The 22819-nt window shown below is 41.5% G+C and overlaps 1 protein-coding gene across 1 annotated transcript in view; it reads right to left on the reverse strand.

Moving 5' to 3' along the window:
* The window catches only part of cdh24b (cadherin 24, type 2b), a gene marked incomplete at its 3' end in the record, with an annotated part of 166676 nt that overhangs the window by 19760 nt on the left and 124097 nt on the right, over positions 1 to 22819 (reverse strand). The window contains exon 6 of the mRNA XM_080907825.1: positions 12586 to 12767. Coding sequence (XP_080763951.1) covers positions 12586 to 12767 — 182 coding nt within the window. The remainder of the gene's footprint in view (positions 1 to 12585; positions 12768 to 22819) is intronic.

A 22819-nucleotide genomic window follows, 5' to 3' on the forward strand; every position in this document is an offset into this window, starting at 1 on the left:
TACTGCAGTGTTAGCAAAAACAGTGGGAAGTGTGTTGGTGGGTACCTGGCAGGTTGTATATTGTGTTACAATGTTGCAAACATGCTGGTTGGCATAGTTTCAGACCCTGTAAAGTGTATGAAACTTGCTTTTGTGCGCATATGTTCATTAGGAGTACAAATGGTTTGGGCTGTATGGCTCTATAAAGAATATATTTTCATGATAAGACCCCCCCTCCCTCACATTTTTCATAAAAATGCTTCCATTGTTTTGAACGCCATCTCTTTATCACTATAGCGACTCTGCTATCACCATGGAGACTCGTACCTGACTCGGGGGAGCATTAAAAATTCCTTTGTATCCTTGCATCTACACAGGTGCGAGAGATTTCATTTGGGATAGGGGCTCAGGCCCCAGTGATTGTTTGTTACAGAGAAGTTATGAAGCCTATTTGTCTGAGGTGTCTTTGTGATTGCGCGTCGCTCTCCCGCCAGCGTGGCGCCTCTGAAGCGAAGAGATAGCCTCTGATCTGGTTTGCTGAGATGATTGTTAGTGAGGGCACGGGCACACACAAGCAATCACATACATCCACTGTCTCACACACGCACCCTGACATACACCTGCTGTTGATTAAATTTCAGAAAACGAACACGTTTGGGTCTAGTTCAAAATACCTGTTTGAGGTAATGGCAGGTGTGTGTGTGTGGACTTGTGCGTGGAAGTACAAGTGGTTCTTTGAGCCTGTGTATCCTCAGATCCTCTGTGAGTATCTGAGTGTCCTTAAAAGCAAGTACGCATATAATTCATCTCAGTGTGATTGGCACGGGGAACTATGTTGGACAGGGGATAAATGGGCTCTCTAGCTATGCAGAATTTTCGCTGTCAGATTCAAACAGGAGCTGAGAAGAAAATCATTGTGAGGATCCCACCGGCAGTGGGAATATTGATATCCTCCCTCTCCTTCCTTTCTGATCTCTCGTTTGCTATTTTTCCTTCGCTTTTCTTCTCGCTCTCTGAGCTGTAAACCAGCGTAAACTGCTTGACAATCAGCGGTCTCAGAACGAGGTGCAGATTGATTAAAAATTATGCAGAGAATGGGGGGAATTGAAATGCACAGAAATGTAGCCAATTTGTGGACATATCTGGGCAGATAGAAGAAAATAAATACAGAAGAAAAATTGTTACAGAGTGTGTGAGAGAGAGAGAGACATGGGAATGGTGACAAAGTGTGTGTGCAGAAGGGGGGTAGATGGAGGGAAAAGGTTCTCTAACGGGGTCCCCATTACAGGGAGAGAGAGACAATCTGTCTGAGGAGGAGAGGTGTCACTTACACTGTGAGCACACACTCATCACCCTCCGCCCTCCCTCCACCCAGCACTCCATCACTCCGCTCCCCCTCCTCTGCTGCCTCACACACTCCATCACCTAGTCCCCGACTTACCCGCCCACACCTATCTTTTTTCCCTCCCTGGTGTGCGCGCGACAGGGCACCGGCTCTGACAAACCACAACACACACTCATCCTTCTCCTTCCTACACCCTTACAGTAAGGACACAGCGACCCCACTGTTCGTCTACCTTTTTACTTTTTGACATCATAAAAAAAAAAAATCCTCACTCATGTATTCACATCTACTTGTAAGACACTTGTACACATACATACACATGTCATGTTGGAGGACCTGTGAGGTTCCACATGCAGTTGTTGCAAATGTCCTCTCACAAGGAACAAAGGTTCAAATTCTGGTCTATTTCAAGCCAAAGAAAGCTCATATTTAAAATGGTTTTCCTGAAATTTGACAGAGCATTTTTGCTGTGGATTGCTGACATTAGCTACATAAGCAGCGTAGCCACCAACTGATTGCATGTCACTTGCACAAACCCCAGGCGTCTTCCTTACGCGCCGAATAAAAAAGCAGTAACGCTGACTTCATTTACCCTTGGCTCACCACCTTCACTGAAGGCTGAGACTGTGATTTAGAGCAGCTTGAACTCTTAGCTTAACATTAATTTAAGAAGGCTGTTGCAGAGGTAGTGGAGACCAAAAGAAGAGGAGATGGGGCTGAGTGATACACTGTAACAAATTTCCCTGTAAAATTACAGTAAAGTACTGTCAGCCAGATTAGCTAGCATGAAACTGTGATTATACAGTGGACCTACAGCAATCTAGAGAGTTTCTTACTGCAAAAAAAATCTTATAGTGCAGTGCTGGATAGAATATGAGCATTACAGCATAATACTGTCAGCCGTTTGGTTGCCATTATACTGTTGTTTTAGTGAGCTTAATGTAAAAGTAAAATACTGTACATCTAAGGCTGAACCAGGTCTTAATCTTCATATTCTGGTCCATGAATTCAGTTTCTTACCTTTCTTGAACCGCTGACAAGATATCACATTTTGTCACGATCCCCCTGCAGCTTGTACTTCACGGTAATGGCAATCTTGCTGCATTTAACAATTTCACTGTATGCTAAATGAGTTAGTGGGACTTCACACAATGTGAATTTTCTCAATAAGGTATGGGCAGACTGCAGTAACAGAGGGAAAATCAAGTCTGACTTGATGAAGAGAAAGAAAAAATACTACTTGCACATTGCAATCCATCCATTCCTCCATCGGTCATCAGTCTTTTGGAAGGCCAGCACAGAGAGACAGACAACCATTCACACTCACATTCACACCTACTGGCTGGTAATCTAATATGTATGTCTTTAGACTGTGGGAGCAAGTCCATGCAAGCACAGGAAGAACATCCCCACACAGACGGCACCAGCCTTCAGGTGGTTCGGACCAGGAATCATCTTATTATGATGAGGTGCTAAACCACTGTTACTAATACTTTCTTCCTTAAAAGTGTCAACATTTAAAGCGGGGATGTCAAACTCATATTTGTGGTCTCATTAGAGGTTAAATCCCCGATATATCCTAATATTAGAGAAAAAAGTGCAATGTAAAAAATAAAAATTTCTATAGCAGATAATAAAGTAATACTCTTTCTGTCATTTAATTGTTTATCTATTACTTACTTAGATGTAGTATGAATGTTTTAAGGAGGTCTTTATCAGTAAAAAAAAAAAAAAAAAGCTTAAAAAACAAATGAAAATACAGTTACAAGTCCAAAATTTGTGCTCTTAACATTTTCCAAAGCCATCCCATGGGCCATACTGGAGTGTTTTCAGGGTCAATTCTGGCCCCCGAGCCTTATGTTGTTTAATTCTACTTCCTGCCTGCACCTTTGAGAGCTGCTTACTGCATGAAATACAGAATTTTAAAAAAGAAAAGGTTTGGATACCTTTGAAATAATGCCATAAAGTTGCCTTTTCTTACAGAATGCAAACCAAATGAATATTTAATGTGACCACCCTTTGCCCTGAGAAAAGCACCGGTCCTCTGGATGCCCATGCACAGGTTTTGCTTGGCAGGTAGGCTGTTGGAAGCATGTCAGAGAAGGTGCCACAGTTCTCCTGTGACCTTAGGCTTTCTCGGTGTCTTCTGTCTCTTCATGTAATCCTAGACAGACTCCATAATGTTGACACCAGGGCTGCGGGCTCTACCATCTGTTCTTGTCACTGTAGATAGTTCTTTATGACTCTGGCTGCATGTTTGGGGTTGTTGCACTGCTGCAGAATGAATTTAGGACCAATCAAATGCCTTTTTTTCCCCAGTAGATTTCCTTCATTTTATATCACTGAAAATTGACGAATCTCTCCGTCCTACACTGTTTAAATAAAACAAGCAGTTTCAAAACTCAATACTAGGCTTGATTTCCTGACCTTTACAGATATTCACCCAGAAAAGTCAACAAACTGAAAATAATCATTAAATCAGCATCACACACATACATACTTTCTCACTCCTAGTTAGCACTCCCCTCTGCTTCCCCGCCCACACGCTCTACAAGTGTAACCTCGTGTCCTGTGATGCGGCGCTCCAATGGTCTGTTTTGAAATTCAAATTCTATACCTTTTAAAATTTGCTTCACAGTTAGCAGAAATTAATTAGCTAACCTGCATGCAAGACTGGCAATACATAATACATCTCTCCTCAAAGAGGCCGAGCCATAGGCCTGCACGCTTGACTGAGAAAGTGCGCGGTAGTGTGCACGCGCACATTGAGCGTACTGTACAATAACTGCACATTAATGGGCGGCTGAGGCTTCTAATCCCTGAGGAGGTGATTCTCCCTGCCTTCACCGTAGTAGATGTTAAATAAAAAAAGGTTATGGAAGCCTGTGTGATTCAGGGTGAACACACATGCGAGTGGGTGTACGCAGCACAGTGTGTATATATATGGTCTCAGCACCCCGCTGTCCTTGGCAGATTGAGTTCCTTTTTGATTTTGTGCATTCTAAATCAAGATCATACATCACATTTGTCTGATGACAAACTCAGCTTTGGACATTTCTGCCAACAAGCACTACTGCAGAGTTGAGAGAACAAAGACTCTCCTAAATCTCCCTTTTGACTTTGTTCTTCCTCTGCTGCCTCCCCATCCCTCTGTCACTTGTCTCGTCTTCTGTCTTATTTCACTCTCAGAGGTCTCGTGTCTTCCCTTTTTCAATTTTTTCTTTTTGTTAAGAAAACTTACAAGCAATACACTGGTCTCTCTTCTTCTTTTCTTTTCCTCCATCTCTCTTTCCCTCTCTCTCTCTTTCCCTGTGAGGAGATTAACACAATCTCTCCTCCGCGTGAGAAAACAAACACAGATAATCCTGGGCACGCTGCTGGCGTGTGACCGAGGATTAGCCAGCCGTTTTAAGTGAGAGCATATGGAAATAATAACTGCAAACTGACACACGCGTGAGCTTGCTTGTCCCCCAGGTAAGGAGGAAATGAAAAGCGCGCAAATAGCAGGCTTACACAGCTCACAGCACCCCCCCGTAAACATACCTCAAAAGGAACCTCCTGAATTGGGATGCCGCCAGATTCTTCTTAATGATGTTGTGACATGTTTAGTGTTGCGTCAAGTGATCCCACTTTGTTATACAGATGCTGCTTAATTCAGTATATGTGTAATGAGGTATTTTGAAAACGGGCTATTATGTTATGTTTGTGTTCAGAGTCTCTGGTTTTTTAATGTGTGACCTCAGCTTGCCAGACACACTAGACCCTTTATCACCTGTCTGATTTGCATGTAAAGCACCTCTGCCTATTAGCTGAGTCTTTCTCTTTTCTACTTCTTGCTCCAGTTAATTTCATTCTGATTAGTGGATTGAAAATTCAAGGAAGCTTTAACCAGCAGGCGACCCCCCCGTGAATGTTATCCGCTAGCCATTAGGGGGCACTGCTGCAGAGCAATGTCAAGCAATTCCTAATTCTGAAATTACCTGCTCCTTAGTCTGTGGCCTCACTCGCATGCTGTATCAAAAATCTATTAGCAGGAATGTGTACGTTCATTAGAATCGATGCGTGTGTAAATAGCTGCAGCAAAGCAGCGCTGACCAGCCAGGGAGCAGAGAGGAATAGAATACAGACTATAGAAGAAGAGGAAACTGGAAAGAGGAAATTAGTTTCAAAAAGAGTGAATGGGTTGTTGATGTGTGTATTAGCCTGTGCCTGTTTGCGTCTGGAAATGTGTGTTTCCATGTGTGAATGCAAATGAGGCAGACCTAGGCTGAGTCAGAGCCACAAACAGCACACACTGTCTGACATGGCCTCCAGACACAAAACAGAGCGAGGACGAGGTGAGGGAGCAAGGCAGATATTGGGTGGGGGAGGGCGTGTGTGTGTGTTTGCATGTGAGCTTGTGTGTCTCCCGTGCACTGCATTTTCTTTGGACATGTATGGAGATCAGACGGGGAGAGTAACAAGATGCAGAAAGAGGGGGGGGGGGGGGCTGATGATGATGGGAGGAGGAAGAGGAGAGGGGCGACGGGAAGAGTGGAAATAGAGGAGGAGGGAAATCTTTTTATTGCTAGGGGGTGTCTCTGTGGGACTGACAGTAAATAAGCGATGATAAGCAGCTTCAGTCGTCACCCAGACTTACAGGCTGTTAATGACCCAGCTTTCTATGGCGTGTCCCCGCCTAACCCTCGCCCTTTCACAGGGATGTTCTCCTCCTCTCTATTCAAAGGGGCGCCATCCAGAGTCTGATTCTTTGTCCGCGTCCTTCGTTTACGCTCTCTCTCTCTCTCTCTGTCTTATTTTACACACCCCAAATCTCTTCTCCCGTCTCTTTTGACCCCGTTTCCTTCTAATCTGCTGTTAACCCTCCTGCCGCTCCGACCCACCTACCATCATTCTGAGGTAAAGACGCAGCCCTCCCCACCCTCAGATAAGCGATCATTTCTCTGTGTAGCTCTTTTTCTTCAATCTCCAAAGTTTAAACAGGGAGCTGCGAGGTCAAGTGTGTAATATTGATGCATGCCTGTATATCTATATATATGTGTGTGGTTTATTGGTGCTTGTGCAGATGTGCGTGTTCGTTTCTCCGTATCTCTGCCTGTGAGAGAATGCACGCCGTAGATCAGCGGTTAAAGAGATTCAGCCCACAGCAGCGAGATGACCAGCGAGGTCAAGGCCGGCTCTGTGGCAACACAAATTGTTCCACTTGGAAATCCTTCCTTCTCCGGAGGCGCACAGATCATCTCACTCCTCTGTTTAAATTCTTCACACTGTGAAAGCCTTATGACTCTGGGAAACGGACAGCAGGGCATATGAGTCATTATTAACGCAACCCAAACATACGCACGCTTGAAAACACACACACACACACACACATTTTGTTTTATTTATTTTTGTTTGTTTCATGAAGTATAAACTGAGGGGGAGCTTAGCGCTAATTTTATGCTTTGTTTGTTTAATTCTATTAATCGTAGCCAATCATACATGATTTCCATTAGTTATGCATGAATTCCCTGAAAGGCTAAATCCTTTTAACCTACTGAAGTCAGATTATTTTAAATTCACATACAGTTTGTGTAACACACCCACCTTTACCCCCCACCTAAATCCCAATACTGCTGGGGCTACAGCTTGTTGTAAATACTCAGGAAATTGTGCCTTGCAGCATCTGTAAATATTCAATATATGTTCCACTTTGTAAGCATTCAGAATTGATCCACATGTAACCTGTGATTATCCAGTTTTATTTAACTGGAACAGCAAGCCTGCTCTAATCTATTCTAAACTTCTTAATAGCAATGAACTGGTCTGCATTGGTGCATCATATCTTTATTCTCTTCCCCCTCCTGCCCCCCCCCCCCCCCCCCCCCCCCTCTTTCTTAAATAGATAACTATCATATCTGATATCATGTCTCACAGTACAATAATATTGAATGGGTTGCATTGTTGTATTTTGTCATGTTTCTCAGGTCTTTGTCTGAATTTCTACGAACATTATTGCTAAGGATTGTCTTATTGCATTGGAGTCACACTGGGTTAAATATGTACACTTGGGTTTTAAGGGGTATTTATTATTTTCTTCTTTTTTTTGGGTTGTATGGAAGCCCCAAACGCAATTTCATTGTTCTTGACAATGACAATAAATAAATAAATACTAATCTATTTCTCTGGTGCCTTTGCAGAGAGAGTAAAGCAGCGCAGAGGAGGCCATGTTGAAATATTAATTGTACTTTTTTTGCCTTGCGTCTGTGGCTGAATCCAGCGCAGCTAATGCTGGAGGTGGGAGGTCTTTAGTGTAATTGTTTACATGTGATTTTCACCATTCACCACATGCTGATGCTCACCTATTCTCCCCAACTCTTCTTCAGTCTGTCTTATTGTCGCCATGCTGTCTCCCCCTCTCCTAATAACTGTACCTCTCTTTTTTATTATTTATTTTTTTCAGCTTTTTTTGTCTGCTTGTCTCTCCGGATGGGTATTTCTAACCTCCTGTGCTTCGCAGCCTATAGCTGAGCTAATTTCTCCATGGCTGTCACTGTGTCTCTCTCCCTGTCTCTTTGCGCATCTCTCTCGGTCGCTTCTTACTCTAACCCCCTTGTTATACCGCACTCTCTGCTGTCACCGCCTCGCAGGACCTCAATTTAACATTCCTCCTTCAGCTCTCCCATCGTTTCTTTCCTTCTTCACCCGCACTCTTTCGCCTTGTTCCCAGGTCCTTGGCTTAGATTTCTTTCTCTTGCACCTCTCACCGTATCCAGTCCTTGCTCTACCTCGGCGCGTCTCTTCAAAGGAACTTGGAAATCCTGCTCTACACGCCACCTCTGGGTGCGGATTGTTTTTAACGAATCCTGCAAACCCAAGGCTGAGAACTGACACAATGATAAATTCACAGAAATTTCAAGTGTTTACATGCGCATGCATACACCGGTATGCACACCTGCATGGCTTCCAGTACACCAACCAAAGCATTTGTGCAGTCAGGCACTCACCAGCAAAAATAAAAACAACATCAATTTTTGAATACAAATAGCTTTTTTTTCTGTTTTGTTGTTGTTTTTTCTGCAGATTTAGCCAGATTTCAGTTTGCATTTCCCAAAAACGACGTGAAAAGGTTTCAGAAGCTTCGTGTGCATTTGCAAAGATTTTTCATGGAATTTAATGGCACAAAGTGTGCAGACTTTTACATCCAGTTATCTAAAATATAAAAATTCTAATTTACTCCCAGCAAATACAAACCAAGCTCCCATAAGGGAACTTCCCAAAGGGATACAGTGGAATAACTGGCCAAGTATTATGAGCCCACTCTCACGCATCCTCCAATATCCTCGAGAGGATTAAAAGTTGGTCCAGCAATTCACGACCAGAAAGAAAACCGCATTGTCCAGCTAAAAGATGGATTCTCCTCTCCAGCACTCTGGCATAGAACTCACCAGGTTGGCTGAGGAGTGTGACAAATTTTGAAGAAATAGCTTTAGCGCTACCATAAAGTCAAACATGCTACAACCAAACAAAAACCTCATCCTGGTGACGGGGGTTCTCACAGACCCCAGAGGCAAAATGTCTGTCACATCTTAGAAATGCTTTGATCTATTGCTCCAGTTTGTCACTATTTGGCCAATCAGTTTGTGACTCATTGTTTCCTGCTATCTGCTGTGACTAGTGCTTTTTTAAACATTCAAATGTACTGGGGTCCTGGGGGATCGCAGTCAAAAGCACCCATTTCTGCCTATGCAGTTTTAATAGATGGAACTAATTGAGCCCTATTTAGTGTAGAAGTGCTCTGTCAGTCATTCTGAAAGAGAGACACACAGACAGTCTGAGCATACAATGAGCCATAGCATGTACTATAGCTGCCTGTATATGGCATTTGTTTTGCATTATGTACAATTAAAAAGAACATTGCTGTTTGTATTATTATTAGTAGTAATTTAATTTCTTTACTAAATAGTAAACTACTGAGATCATCTTCTGCGTACCTTGGTTATTTGAGTTACTGATGCCTTCCTATCAGCTTGAAGCAGTCTGGCCATTCGCCTCTGGCCTCTCTCTCACTGGATCAGCAGTTTCTCAGACACGCTGATATATCAGCAGAAGTGAGCTGTTTGTTGATATATCTGTGTCAGCCTTTTTAATGGACAGTAAATAAAAATTTTAAGACAGATGGGAGAAACACCCTTCAACCATGTGGTAGTGTTGATGTTGAATAGTGCCAGAGGGAACTGCAACCGTCCCAGTTGCCAATACATGCTTGGAAATCCATAAACACAGGACAATAAAAAGTATATTTTTAAAATGCATATGGCAAGTTGCTGCCACATGATTGGCTTATTAGAGTGCCGTGAGAAATGATCAGATGTGATGTAGAAGATTGTCTGGTTCCACCTGATCAGTACTCTAAGCGACCAGCCTGAGTAACGGGCAGAACAATTACATTGTCTTCCACTAGAGGGCAGTACAACTACCTGCTCTAATTAAATGGGTTGCCAACTGCTAGTAAAACAGAAGAAGATGAAAAAGAAATTACATAATAGTCTGAAAAAGTAGTCAATCTGACCTGAGTCCTGTAGAAACTTCGGACGCAGATGAAGGCCCTAGCATGAGTAGTGCTCAGAAGAAAGCAGGAAAGGTATACTGGGGACAAACCGAGCCAATTCTGCTGTATCTGGTCCGCTGGGAAAAATAATCAATATGCTGTTTGTGACATTTTTGTTTGGTGGTGTGCTGTGCGATTTTTCTAATGTGAAATATGTGACGTGGCTCCAAAGGGTTGGGAAACACTGGCTTATTAGATTTCTAAATTAATGAGCAGTTGTACAGGTGTGTTCCAGCAAGGTGGCTGGAAATATTCCATATTTTTCTCTGTATTGCCAGTAAATTCAATTGGACTAATATGTTAGTCCAAATCTCAATGCTTTCTATGGAGGGTGTGTATTTTGTAGGTCCAGGGTTAGCTCCTAATAAAAAAATGTATAAAAGTAAATGAAAAACAAAAAGAATTTTCGCATTAGTACACTCATTATTGTAAACAGACTAACTAATGTCCTGAAGTTTTCGCTGAATTCCCAGCAGCAGATCTGGTGTGCTAGCTGTGGTATTTTTCATTTTTGCATCAGGACTTTGTATGTGGGCTTGTGTGAAAGAACGTCTACAATATGTGCTTGTTTTTGCGAGTGGACACATGGCCTTGTGCGGTGTGCCGCTCATTGATACGATTTTAATACTCATCGTGCGCAATCGAGCTCAATCGAGCTCAATCGCAGAGGAAGAATGTGTTACGCTGGTAACACAGGTGATTGATCATATTACATGTGATCACGAGCACACGCAAAATTATGCTTTCTCTTTTGTTGCAGCTTCATGGGTATGACACCTGGCAGTATAACACAGGTGGCACAACACGTGCTGAAGCACACGCTCTCTGACTGAGTGACTGATATCACACGTCAGACAAACGGCTAACAACAATAAAGGCGACTCATATGTGTTTCGACACTTCTGAAGAGCTCATTTAAAATCAAAGCACCATAGCTCATATTAGCCTCCCACAGCCCTGCTCATATGCACACTACACATGAGCATGAGTGATTCCTCTCCTCATACGGATACAAGGCACACTGGCAGTCATCACTTCCACAATGCCCATACACCTGTGCAAAAAGGTGATCAGTCAGCATGGCAGGCAGCTTGGGGAATGACAGAAACCAAAAATTCTAGCTTTACACTAAAGGGATATATCCATCTGCAGCCTGCATTAAAAAAAAACATCTGGGAAGGATTCTTGCTGGGGTTAAAAAGGAGACTGTATATAAAGAATAGATGTAACAACTGCAACCTCTCATTTTAAAGCCTCAACTTGAGCATTTTTGGCTGTTGCAATCCCATTTTTATTAAAGCAGACATGAACCATGAATCCCTGAGTGAGAGATGGTTCTGACTGATAAACCAAAGACAGCATGTTCATACAGTGATGTCTAGACAATCACAAGCTAACCATCCGCTAAGGCAAACCCTGCTTTATTATCTAATTTATTCTGTAAATAAGACCATCATTTACAAAAATGAACACCAGCATCAACTTAAGTTGATGAATGGCGTCTATGTAGACAACTGGGTTCCTTTTTGTTAATAAAATTAAATATCTCTTTTTTCAAATGTATCTGTGGCATCGCTGTGGCTTAATTTCATGTAACCAATCAAAAATCAGATGTGGTAGGATTCACGCTGGTTACACGACTCATCACCCTGATAACCAAGAAAATGAAGGAGAGGCTTGTGCTGTGATATGCAGTTAATACAGCTATTTTAACACAAACCATGATTTTTTATAGTATATCACAATATACATCCATCCATTCTCTTCCGATTATCCAGTTTTAGGGTCGGCGGTGGGCTGGAGCACATCCCAGCTGTCACAGGGCAAGATATTTAAATGACATCCATATAGACTGCATTTGCATGGCTAATGATCTGTTCTATCATTTGTGCATGATAGCATTTTTCCAACTGAACTCAAAATAGAAAGCCAGAGCCTTATTGATTCTCTTGTACATGCAAATGCTCTGCAATTCATGCAAGGATGTGCTAAAAGGCCGGAGACAAACCGCCTCGAAAAAATGACACTCAACTCTGCCACTGCAAGCATTTGCATTTGGATGTGTCACGCTTTGGATTGAGTTTTGCGGAGATATTTCATTATGTTTGCTTTAAACAGATGGACGTGCTGATAAAAAGAGGCTGATTCGCAGTGAGTGGAATCAAGCTGGAGATTCATTTGTCAAAAAACCCAACAATACACTCTTCCTCGACGGGAGACAAATAAGGAAAACAGGTAAGAAGAATGCAGCTCAGCTGTATTAAAGTCCTCGCTGAAAGGGCTGTTCAGTGATGAATTGTGTGAGTTTATATAGCATTATTGTTTAGTTCCCGGTAATTCCAGGTTAATAGGCTTAGGCAGCATGTTGTTAGCTGTGCTTCGACTCATAGGCAAAACAAAACTGTTCTCCACAGACCGGCCTACACTACCCGTGTCATCGTCTGTCCTCCCCCTCATCATCTGTTTCCTGTCTCCTTTGCTGCCTTTTACCTTTACAAAATGACTCCATATGTGCGCTCTTTTACTGCTCATTCTTCTAGCTCTGGTTTTCTCCTTCTCAGCCACTATCTGTGGTAACCTTTACGAAACCCTTCCCTCCTCTCCTGCCCACTCTTTCATCAATATCTCCCTCCATCTGTCCACCCCTCATTCTCTGTCATCCTTCATTCACCTTGTTGAGCGTGATGACCGCCTCTTGGTTCAGTCCGGTGATATTGAACGTGTCCCCGCTCTCCCCCTCCAGGATGGTATATTCCAGCTTGGCGTTCTCACCCAGGTCAGCGTCCATTGCGGAGATGCGTCCTATCTCAGCGCCCGGGATGGCCAGCTCGGAAACGGAGAAGGACCACATACCTGGGGAGAGACACGCAACGGCACATATTAGAGGAGCACTGTCATTTCATTAGCTCTGATACGCTTCATTTGTCAGTTAAACATTTAATTTTGTCTTTTGAAGTGTATTCAAATTGCTGTTCCCCACCTGCGCTGAGCCAATATTTACAACATTTTGCTGCGATAAGGCAGCGTTTAAATTAAAAGAAGTGAGAGAATGAAGGAGAGAGATAAAAGCAGAGTGTGCATTTGAGCGCTCCGCACAGATATTATTAAAAGACAGGTAGAATATGGCCAGAAAACCTACTGTTAAAAAAAAACTAAATTAAAAGAGCCTAAGATTTAAAAAAACAGAAGGGTTTAAGGAGATAAAGAAAAAGAAAAGATTAAGAGACGGTTAAGAGAAGCTGCTCTGGCTCTCTGAGTTGTCCATTCATTCCTTCTGCTGAGACATATTAATCAAGATAACAGGCTCGTTCATGTGTGCTGGTTTATGTTTAGCTGTCAGCCCATTAAAGCAGTACATTATCAGTCCTTTTGCTGGCTTTGCAGTTTACATAATATGTTCCTCTTCTCATCCATCGGGCACACCTACCGGTATGTGATAAAAGCATGGAGGACCCAAAAAACTGATATTTCTATAGAAAAAGCAGACGCACATGCACTTAAATTCAAATAGCACCTTTGTCCTAGCACGCACACAGTGGCCACCGACAAGAATAAGTGAGGTAGGGGAGATAGAAAGTGAGTGAAGGGAAAAGGTAAGATATCACCATTTGGCACACAACAGAGCTGTTATCAGCTCAGCTAAAGCTAAAGGAATCAGATAGACCTGTAAATGTGAGCGAGAACAACATCACACAAACACACCGGCTGACGGAATAAAAGATAGCCCACCCCTGACAAGTGTCTGGTCCCACAACACGCAATCTGAAGAATTCGGCAAATTTGACAACATCACAGTGAGACAAACTTCAGAATCAGAATCAGAATCAGAATACTTTATTGATCCCTGGGGGAAATTATTTTTTGTTACAGTGCTCCATTTTAAACCAACATTAAGACAAGACAGACAATACGCTAACTAAGAATAGTACAATATATACATATATATATATACATACATACATACATAGTCACTTATAAATAAATATTTGGAAAAGAAACATGTGTAGTTGTAGCAGCAAACAGTGTGTTAAGTGGATGCGTTGTACAGGGAGATGGCCACAGGCAGGAATGATTTCCTGTGTCGTTCAGTGGTGCTTTTCGGTAATCTCAGTCTCTCGCTGAACGAGCTCCTGTGACTGACCAACATGTCATGGAGTGGGTGGGAGGTGTTATCCAACATTGTCTTTATCTTGGACAGCATCCGCCTCTCCGACACCACCTTGAGGGAGTCCAGCTCCATCCCCACAACATTGCTGGCCTTACGGATCAGTTTATTAAGTCTGTTGGCATCTGCGACCCTCAGCCTGCTCCCCCAGCATGCAACAGCATAGAGGATCGCACTGGCCACAACAGACTCATAGAAAATCCTCAGCATTTTCTGGCAGATGTTGAACTTGTGAGGTTATGTGACTTTGTGGATCGGGATTACAGACATCAAAGTCTTTTATCCATGGAAACCAACGTTATTTCTCACCGTGTTTGTTGTCTTTCCAAGTCTCTTAATATCAAATCTGTAATGTGGGCTTCCGTACTAGTAATTGCAGTACTCTCCCTCCAACAAGTCCTCCAAGTTAAAGTCAGATAAAACAGGCTTGTGAAACCTCAACAACAAAGCTTCTCTGAGATAAGTTGATGCAAATATAACAAGGTTTAAGTTGGTTTTATAACAACAGCAACAACAACAAACTTTATTCATATAGCACATTTAAAACCAATGGTGTACCAAAGTGCTTAATAATAATGATGGATTGGATTTATATAGCGCTTTTCAAGGTACCCAAAGCGCTTTACAATGCCACTATTCATTCACTCTCAGATTCACACACTGGTGGAAGCAGCTACAGTTGTAGCCACAGCTGCCCTGGGGCAGACTGACAGAAGCGAGGTTGCCATATCGCGCCATCGTCCCCTCTGGCCAACACCAGTAGGCGGTAGGGTAAAGTGTCTTGCCCAAGGACACAACAACCAGGACAGAGAGCCCAGGGATCGAACCGGCGACCTTCCGGTTACAGATACGCTTCCCAACCCCCTGAGCCACGGTCGCCCCATAGCCACAGTCGCCCCTTAACATGTAAGAGGGTAAGATGAAGTAAGAGGGAAGGCTGAGGGCTACGGCAAGGTACCAAAACATGCTAGCAGGTTAGATGGCATTAAAAAACAAAAGCAAAAGAAATGCATATAAAAGCATAAAAGAGCAATAAGTGTAAGGGATAAAACAGTCAAAAATTTTAAAATGATTAAAAATAATTAAGAATAAACCAAAGATAAGAATAAGCATTAAGCTAACTAACAAGCAAGCTTTAACTGGTAGAAAAGGCGAGGCTAAATAAGTGGGTTTTTAACCGCGATTTGAAGGATTGAATGGAATCGGACTTGCGTATAGCGATGGGGAGGTTATTCCATAGATCGGGTGCAGCCAAGGCAAACGTGCGGTCACCTCTAGTCTTCAGCCGGGGTCTCGGCAGTACCAAGAGTGACTGGGAAGATGATCTTAGTGCTCTAGTAGGGGTGTATAGTAGCTCAATGAGGTAGCTTGGCGCTATATTGTTAATAATTCAGAAGGTGAGCAGCAGGATTTTGAATGCGATACTTAACGGGAAGCCAATGCAGATCAGCAAGGACAGGGGTAATAGAGACACGCCGCTCAGTAAGGAGACGAGCAGCTGCATTCATTATCAATCCTAAGACACTCTTAAAATATTTAATTTATATATATATATATATATATATATATATATATATATATATATATATATATATATATATATATATATATATATATATATATATATTACTTGTTCAGTTATTCAGGTTTTCCCAAGGCAATTTCAAGACACTGTTACAGAAACAGCAATCTTAAATCTGAAGGTACACTGTGTTTTCAGAACATTTCAGTTAACACCATGATGTTGCTAATTTAATAACAGATTAACATTGTCATTTTTGAAGAAACTAGTTTTGGCAGGAGATGATATGACAAATGCTACTGAAACAGCAGACAGATGCATTATGTGCTGCATGTGCGGCCTCTAAATGTTTGCTTTACTTTTCTTCTGTAAAGATATCGTAGAGCTATTCTCACATCAACTGTTCTCACAGTACAAACCAATTTGAACTAATGGTATCAAGCTGAGAGAACATTTATTCAAGACTTCGCACAAGTTTTTTGCAAAATGCAGAGATTTCCATCCAGTGTTCATGCTTTGTTAGTTCTTAGTCGCCCTCAGAATGCTTCTATTCTTCCAGCATTGGGATTTACTGCCCATGGAAGAAGAGGTAGGGATGGCACAGGCATACCCTCAGAAAGACAACAAGAAACATCACAAGACACTCGTGGACCTGGAGCCCACAAGAATTTGTCACTGGCCTATGCTGCAAGGAGGGCAAAGGGCCCTGAGAGCTACATGAAACATGTAGCTTGTCACCTTTTTCAGGTAACACAAATCTTAAGACCTCCTGGGAGGCATTGAGAGGAAAACACATTCTTTCGCTGCCACAAGCCTGATTCAAGGATTCAAATTTTTGAGCAGCATTAGAAAAAAAATGATGCAATTCTTAAATTCTTAAAATGTTTTGAACTGCACATTGTTACAGAAGCACAGGATATTTTTATTCCTATATGTATCCTGTATCTGAGTAACTGATGCATGAGAAGGATAGCTAATTTGTCCTTCCGTGGGCTTTACAGTAGGTAAAAAAAACCAATTCATCACAAATAGTTCTCATTTTCTTTACTTGTATTTTATTTTTCATGGGTTTATGATTATCACCTTGGGGTACACCACAGGCTGGGTCTTGATGGTGCTTTGATAAGGTTTACACCCTCAAATGTTTTGGAAGGGCCGAGCAAAGCCACAGGCTGAAGCATTTCTGTCTCGCTGTGCCGCTATGAAACATTAAAAGCAATAAATAGTTAATTGCGAGTGCTTATGGTTTCATTCAACTATAAGCACGGCGGTTAGCACACGTCACACTTTTTTTAAGTATAATTTTTTCACTTCATTCAAGCACATTTTCATTTACTGACCCTTTTGAATTTGAACATTTGCAAGAGAAAGCACATTTTTAAGAGAGCTGTCATGTAGCTGTGGCTGCATCATGTATGTAAGCTCCTTGGCTCTGACTACTAACTTTCGTTGCCTTTGTTGTGGTGCAACTGGTGCATTTGTCTAGGTTATGTTTTCTTTTCTTTTTAACTTAGTTAGGCCCCCAGTCACACAGACATAGGGATAAGTTGGAAACCACCTGGCAACAACTGGTTATCAAGGAAAAATGAGTATCCCCTTGCTTGTTAGTCAGGGGTTGCAAGAGGTTGCTTGCTGTCACTAGGTGAAACTAGCCATTGTGACATATGCGGTGCTGCACTGAGAGCCTCCTATGGCTGCTAGCATAGCCTCAGTTGTGCCTGTTTTTTAAGGAACACACAAACTTGTCTGCAAGCACGTGGCAACTATTTGCCAAGTGGTAGTGAAACTGTCAAGAGTGGGATGGAAAACCACACACCACTCATCTACAAAGTAAAAGCTGTGTCCTTTAAAACATGTTAGTGGTAAGGCACAACTTTTACTTTGAAGGTGAACATTCCCCATCTCCAGTTTGTGTTGCATTTTTTTTTTTGAGTGGTTATTTAGTGAGTGTTTGCAGACAAGTCAGTTTTTTCTATGCAAACCACAGGCAACTATGCGCAGTACTGCCAATTTTGGTACTGATCCGATACCAAGTAAATAGAGGTCCAGTATACAGACACCAATTACATTACATAGGTAGCATATAATTGGAAATCAGTGTGTCATCATTTATAAGAAACATGAAAATCAATATAAGTTTGCATATTCTGAACACATTTTAATGACCGCTAAATCACTGTGATTTTACTTTTGACAATAATTAGTTAACACAATAAAAAAGGACCAGTTTTTCTTGTGTTTTGAAACTGTGTGTGTTCTTGAAGCCCCAGACTATAACTGTACCTATCTCTAAAGCACTTTTAAGTGCTATGAGATATTAAAAAATAGATGTGACGGTCGATACTATCTGTCAACACTGACATTTTTCATAGTGTATGTCTGTGGTGTATTTTCATCAAAAAACAAAACAGAAGACAGAAACAAAGTATTGATCCTATTGAGGTTGTATCAGTCCCACAACAGTACAAGCATTGGTATTAGTACTATCGATATTTCGATCAATCCACCCTCCTCTCAACCAACCAAGTTACAGTTACACTGAGGTTTTTGGTGCCCCACCCTCTTTATTATTCACTTCACCCAGAGCAACGAACACTGCATTATTTCCTTAGTGATTGAAGTTCGCAGGAAGTTATTCTTTCACTGTCATTGTGAAAAACACACAATAAAATTATTTGCTGTCCCAGTCAGTGCAAAGAAAGCAATCTAACTATTCTGGAAAAAATACAAATAAAAAGAATTACCTGTAAACGCAGTACAAACAGTACAAAAATATAAACAAATAGATATGTACAGCTATCTATCTGTGTGTGTGTGTGTGTGTGTGCGCGTGCTTGAACCATTACTAAATGCACAAGCTGAAGATTGTACAGGTTAGTGAAAAGGTGACATACCAATGTCATCTATTGTTTATTATGAATTATTGCAACAGCCCTGGGATATCTGCTGTTCTTCAGTCTGTTTGTTTTAGTGTTTGTTGTTCTGTACCACCTTCCTGAGGGCAACATCTGGAACAGGCGCCATGCTGGGTGGGATGCGTCCTTCACATCACCTGTTCCAGCTGTCACCCTCAGGAACGCAGTAAGGGACTGCAAAAGCTCAAAACTGAGGCTGTAATTGTTGCTTTTTTTCTTTGTATTTGTGGTCCTTTGTATTTATTTAGGTCCACACTCAGAACATTATTACTGTTGCAACAACAATATAGGTAAAAAGTAAAAACTATCCAAATGCTTGTCCAGCAGTAATGCATGCAATATATTTTCATCACTTAAATGTGGATGATTTACTAAATAACTGAAGTTGTGTGGATTTATAACAGTTGGTTCATATACAAAATGCCTTTGACTAATTTCCTTTTTGTCTTGACGTTGCTCCCACTTCACTACTTTGTTGTCTGAAGGGACAGATGGAAACTCTTTTCTGCATAAAATGAACAGCGCTGCAAATTAGCAGTGACAGAACAAGAAGTCACCCTCTCTGTGTCATCTATCTGCGAGATAAGTTATTCAGGGCTGTTTCAGACTCAACTCAATCAGTCAGGGGAAATGTAACCTTAGATCACATATTAAAATATTTAAAGCTACAGATTCGGCAGGGGTAAAATAAAAAAATTAAATTAATGACCCTGTCATTTGACAAAGAGTTGTCAAATTAAGACTCAACATTGTAAAGCCACAGTAACACAGAGAGGAAAGAAATTCTCTAAAAACACAGCAGCCAAGATGGATTTGATGAGATTAGAGCAAACTCTTTCTTGATCAAGATGAAACCACAGTGAATCAAACACTTTCCCATTTTTCACTGAGCTGCCTTTCAAAGTAATATATTTTTTTCTTAGCTATGATCTCCACACCTACCTGGTTAGACCGTGTTAATTCCTTTTCACTGTCTGATTGGAATCCTGCACCTCGACGGCACTCGTTTAATATTAGCTTATTTGCGCAGTTCTTCTGCGCCCGCTGCTGTAATGGTCTGGGAGATTCTCAGTGGAGATTATATAACGGCACAAATGAAACAGCTTCACAGAAATTCAAAAGGAAGTTGGTTTTTTTTCATGGTTAAATAGTGGTTAGCTGTTAGCTAGCACCACAGACTTTTCTCTGCACACATAACAAGCAGTAAATGTGACAGACGCATTAAGCTCACTGCTGGCCTTATGGCTCTAAAGGGCCATGAACTGGCCCCATTGCCATATGCTGCTCTCCAAGCTGCTCTTTACCCACTTTTATACTTTCCTTCATTTACCTCCCGGTGAACAATTGCTTCCTCTGCCTCTCTCTCTCCATCTTCCAGAGTTTACTCAAGATTCTTTCAAGGAGTGCTTCACACAGCTGATATCTGTGATATACCTGATGTGATAGCTCTTTCCAATGTACTTACTATAATATATAGACTAACAGCTTTGTTATAGAAAAAATAAATAGTCGATTGATTTAAGATCAATTTAAAGTGCTAAAAAGAACTCCCAGTTACATGACCTCCCACAGTGTCTTAATACGCATCACTCTTTACATACCAGAATGTAACTATGTCTACATGACTACGCAGTCATTTTTCTCTCCCAAATTCCCTACATTATTTTATTTTGAAAATTAAATGGATCTTCATTGTCGAAAGCAATGAAGTGCAAACGATTGAAATCATGTAAAAGGAAACTTTTCTCGCAACTCCGTCTCATCAAAATGACATTTACACTCTGAATGGAAAGAGCAAACATGTTCTGAGAGGGGAAAACGCAGTTCTGCCCTTATTTTGTTTCATCAACATAACTGAGAGACACTGTTAATTAGTATTTCCGCCTCAAAAAGTCTCAAAATGCTGAAACATGTTTCTCTTTCATTTATTGCTTTTGTGTTGATTATATTTGTCACAGTTGCACAAACAGCCTGTTTAGGTTTAGGGAAAGATCGTTGTTGTGGTTTGTTACTGAAAAAGTCAACAGTGACATATGAAGCGTGAAACAGGGTGTTGTTCGATGTTCTGATAATGAGCATTTGATTAGCATACATATATATATATATACATATTATTAGAAAGGAACAAAAAACCTGTGAAAGAAGTAGCTTGTTCTGAGGAACCTCCTGCATCTCTGCATGCAGAGATTTTAGCCTCTGTTTACTGTAATTTTACTGTAATTTTACTGCTTTGGTTCACTCTTACTGCTCTCACTGTTCCTTTTTAGGAGTTAAAATATAAAAAAGTAAAATCATTACCTGTGTTGGCAAGGACAAAGAGTCAAACTGCTGACCTTGGCATCAAAAAAAAAAGAAGTGTTTTCCAGCCCAGGCCACCATCGCTAATGCAATTTCTGCTCTCTGTGTTGGCAAATTAAGGTTATTTTCGAGATGTGGACCAAAAGTGTTACATGACAAGTAGGTAGCTTAAAATGCATTGACGTGACAGGCAGGCAAAACGTCCCTTCAAGCGGTGCGCGATGATTTAAACGTCAAGCTTCCTGTTGCTTAATAACACAAAAACGAAACGGCGGGCCAATAATTCAACAAATTCAAATTGGAGCTGTCCTCTCCTATGATGAAGAAGAAAGAACGTGATCAGGTTAACGTTTTTACAAAAAAGATTTATCTTGGATTTTAAAAACCCAACTCATTTCAAATTTAAGTGCCTATGTCGTTTTGGAGTTAAATCACCACCCTGCAGCAACCACGTCACTATTTGTGGAGGAATGTTATGAATTTCTCTTTTAAATCTGTGAGTTTCTGGCTGGACTCTCACTGTGAGTACTTTATGTGTATTTCTGTGTATATATTTGGAATGTCATCAGAAATAGGTTGCATGTAATTGCCAATTTGACTCCTTCAATCACAAACTGATGGCAGACCGACTCTGTCTTGTTGCTGTTTTGTCATCTTAATGCACCAAAGTCTCTTTGAAGATGGTGGCTGACCGTGAGTAGTTGCAAACCTGGTCCCCATCTTCAAAGGAGCCATTCAGAGGTAACAAGACTGCAAGAAGTAGCTGAGGTCAGGACTCTTTCCCATCAACCTGTGAAGATTCTTTCTGTATAGACCCCCCTTTGTGCACGAGGGCACTGATGTGTTGAAACAAGAAACATGGAGCCTTCCCAAAATGTTGCAAGAAAGTTGGATTCAGAAAAAAAACCCTGCACACAACAAACCTGTAGTCGCAGTAATTTTGGCAGTGTCCAACCATTGTTTTTACCTGTTTTTACCTACTGTGGTTGAAGCATTAGGCTGTTAATCAAAGTTTGAGCTAGGTAGGTTTCCTTAACAAAGCAAGTTTTCATATCACATCATAACTAGGGATGGGTACCGGTATCCGGTGCCAGACATAAACGGTAGTAACCAGACCGAAAACCAGCGCACATTTCGGTGCTTTATTTCGGTGCTTTTTTTCCTGAAATGTCATACACTTTGGATTCTAGCCAATCATTTTACCTTTCCAAGGATAGTAGGCGGGCCCAGGTACGTACGTTCTTTTAGAGCAGAGCTACAGATTAAAAATGCCCAAGGCAAAGCGGTCAAATCTGGCTGTACTTCACAGCAAAAGATGCAAACTCAGCAGCCTGTAACAAGTGCTTTAAGGTGATACGGTGCAAAAGAGGTAACTCCTCGAATCTGATGAAACACCTGGCGACGTATAGCATTTTGTTAAAAGCCGAGAAATGCGCTGTGTTTGATAGCTTGCTGCAAGACCTCACACCAGGCACATCTACTGCGGGTGGGTTGCCTGTTATCGGACCCGGAGTTAGCAACACCCCCCAATAACCCGAAGAGTAGAGTCCTGGCCCCTAGCCCTGCCAGTGTAGCAGAAATGATGAGGATGATGATGGCAGCAGCAGCCGTTCTTTTCTGCGTGAGTAGCTTAATGTTGTCCGTGTGTAATTTACGTTGAGTAGGCTAACCACGTTATTAAATTAATGCATGTAAGGTGAACTAGCAAACACCGTCGTAGTCACATGCGGCTGTCTTCTTGTTTGATGGCAGATGCTCCCTTCACCCTGGGCAAAAAGGCTAAAATGACCAAAGAAAAAGTGGAAAACAGTTAAACATGAGAGGTTTTTGGACAAAGTTTGTGTTTTTTCCATTGTTTAAGCACTGATTCCAGCCAAGAGTGATACCATATATTCCCTATAGCTGCAGAAAAGGCTAACATTGTTATCTTTTTACAAAAAAACAGCTGAACATGAGAGGTTTTTGGACCAATTTTGTGTTCTCCATTCTTTAAGCACTGGTTCGA

This window comes from Rhamphochromis sp. 'chilingali' (assembly GCF_963969265.1).
Source record: "Rhamphochromis sp. 'chilingali' genome assembly, chromosome: 16".
Lineage (NCBI taxonomy): Eukaryota > Metazoa > Chordata > Actinopteri > Cichliformes > Cichlidae > Rhamphochromis > Rhamphochromis sp. 'chilingali'.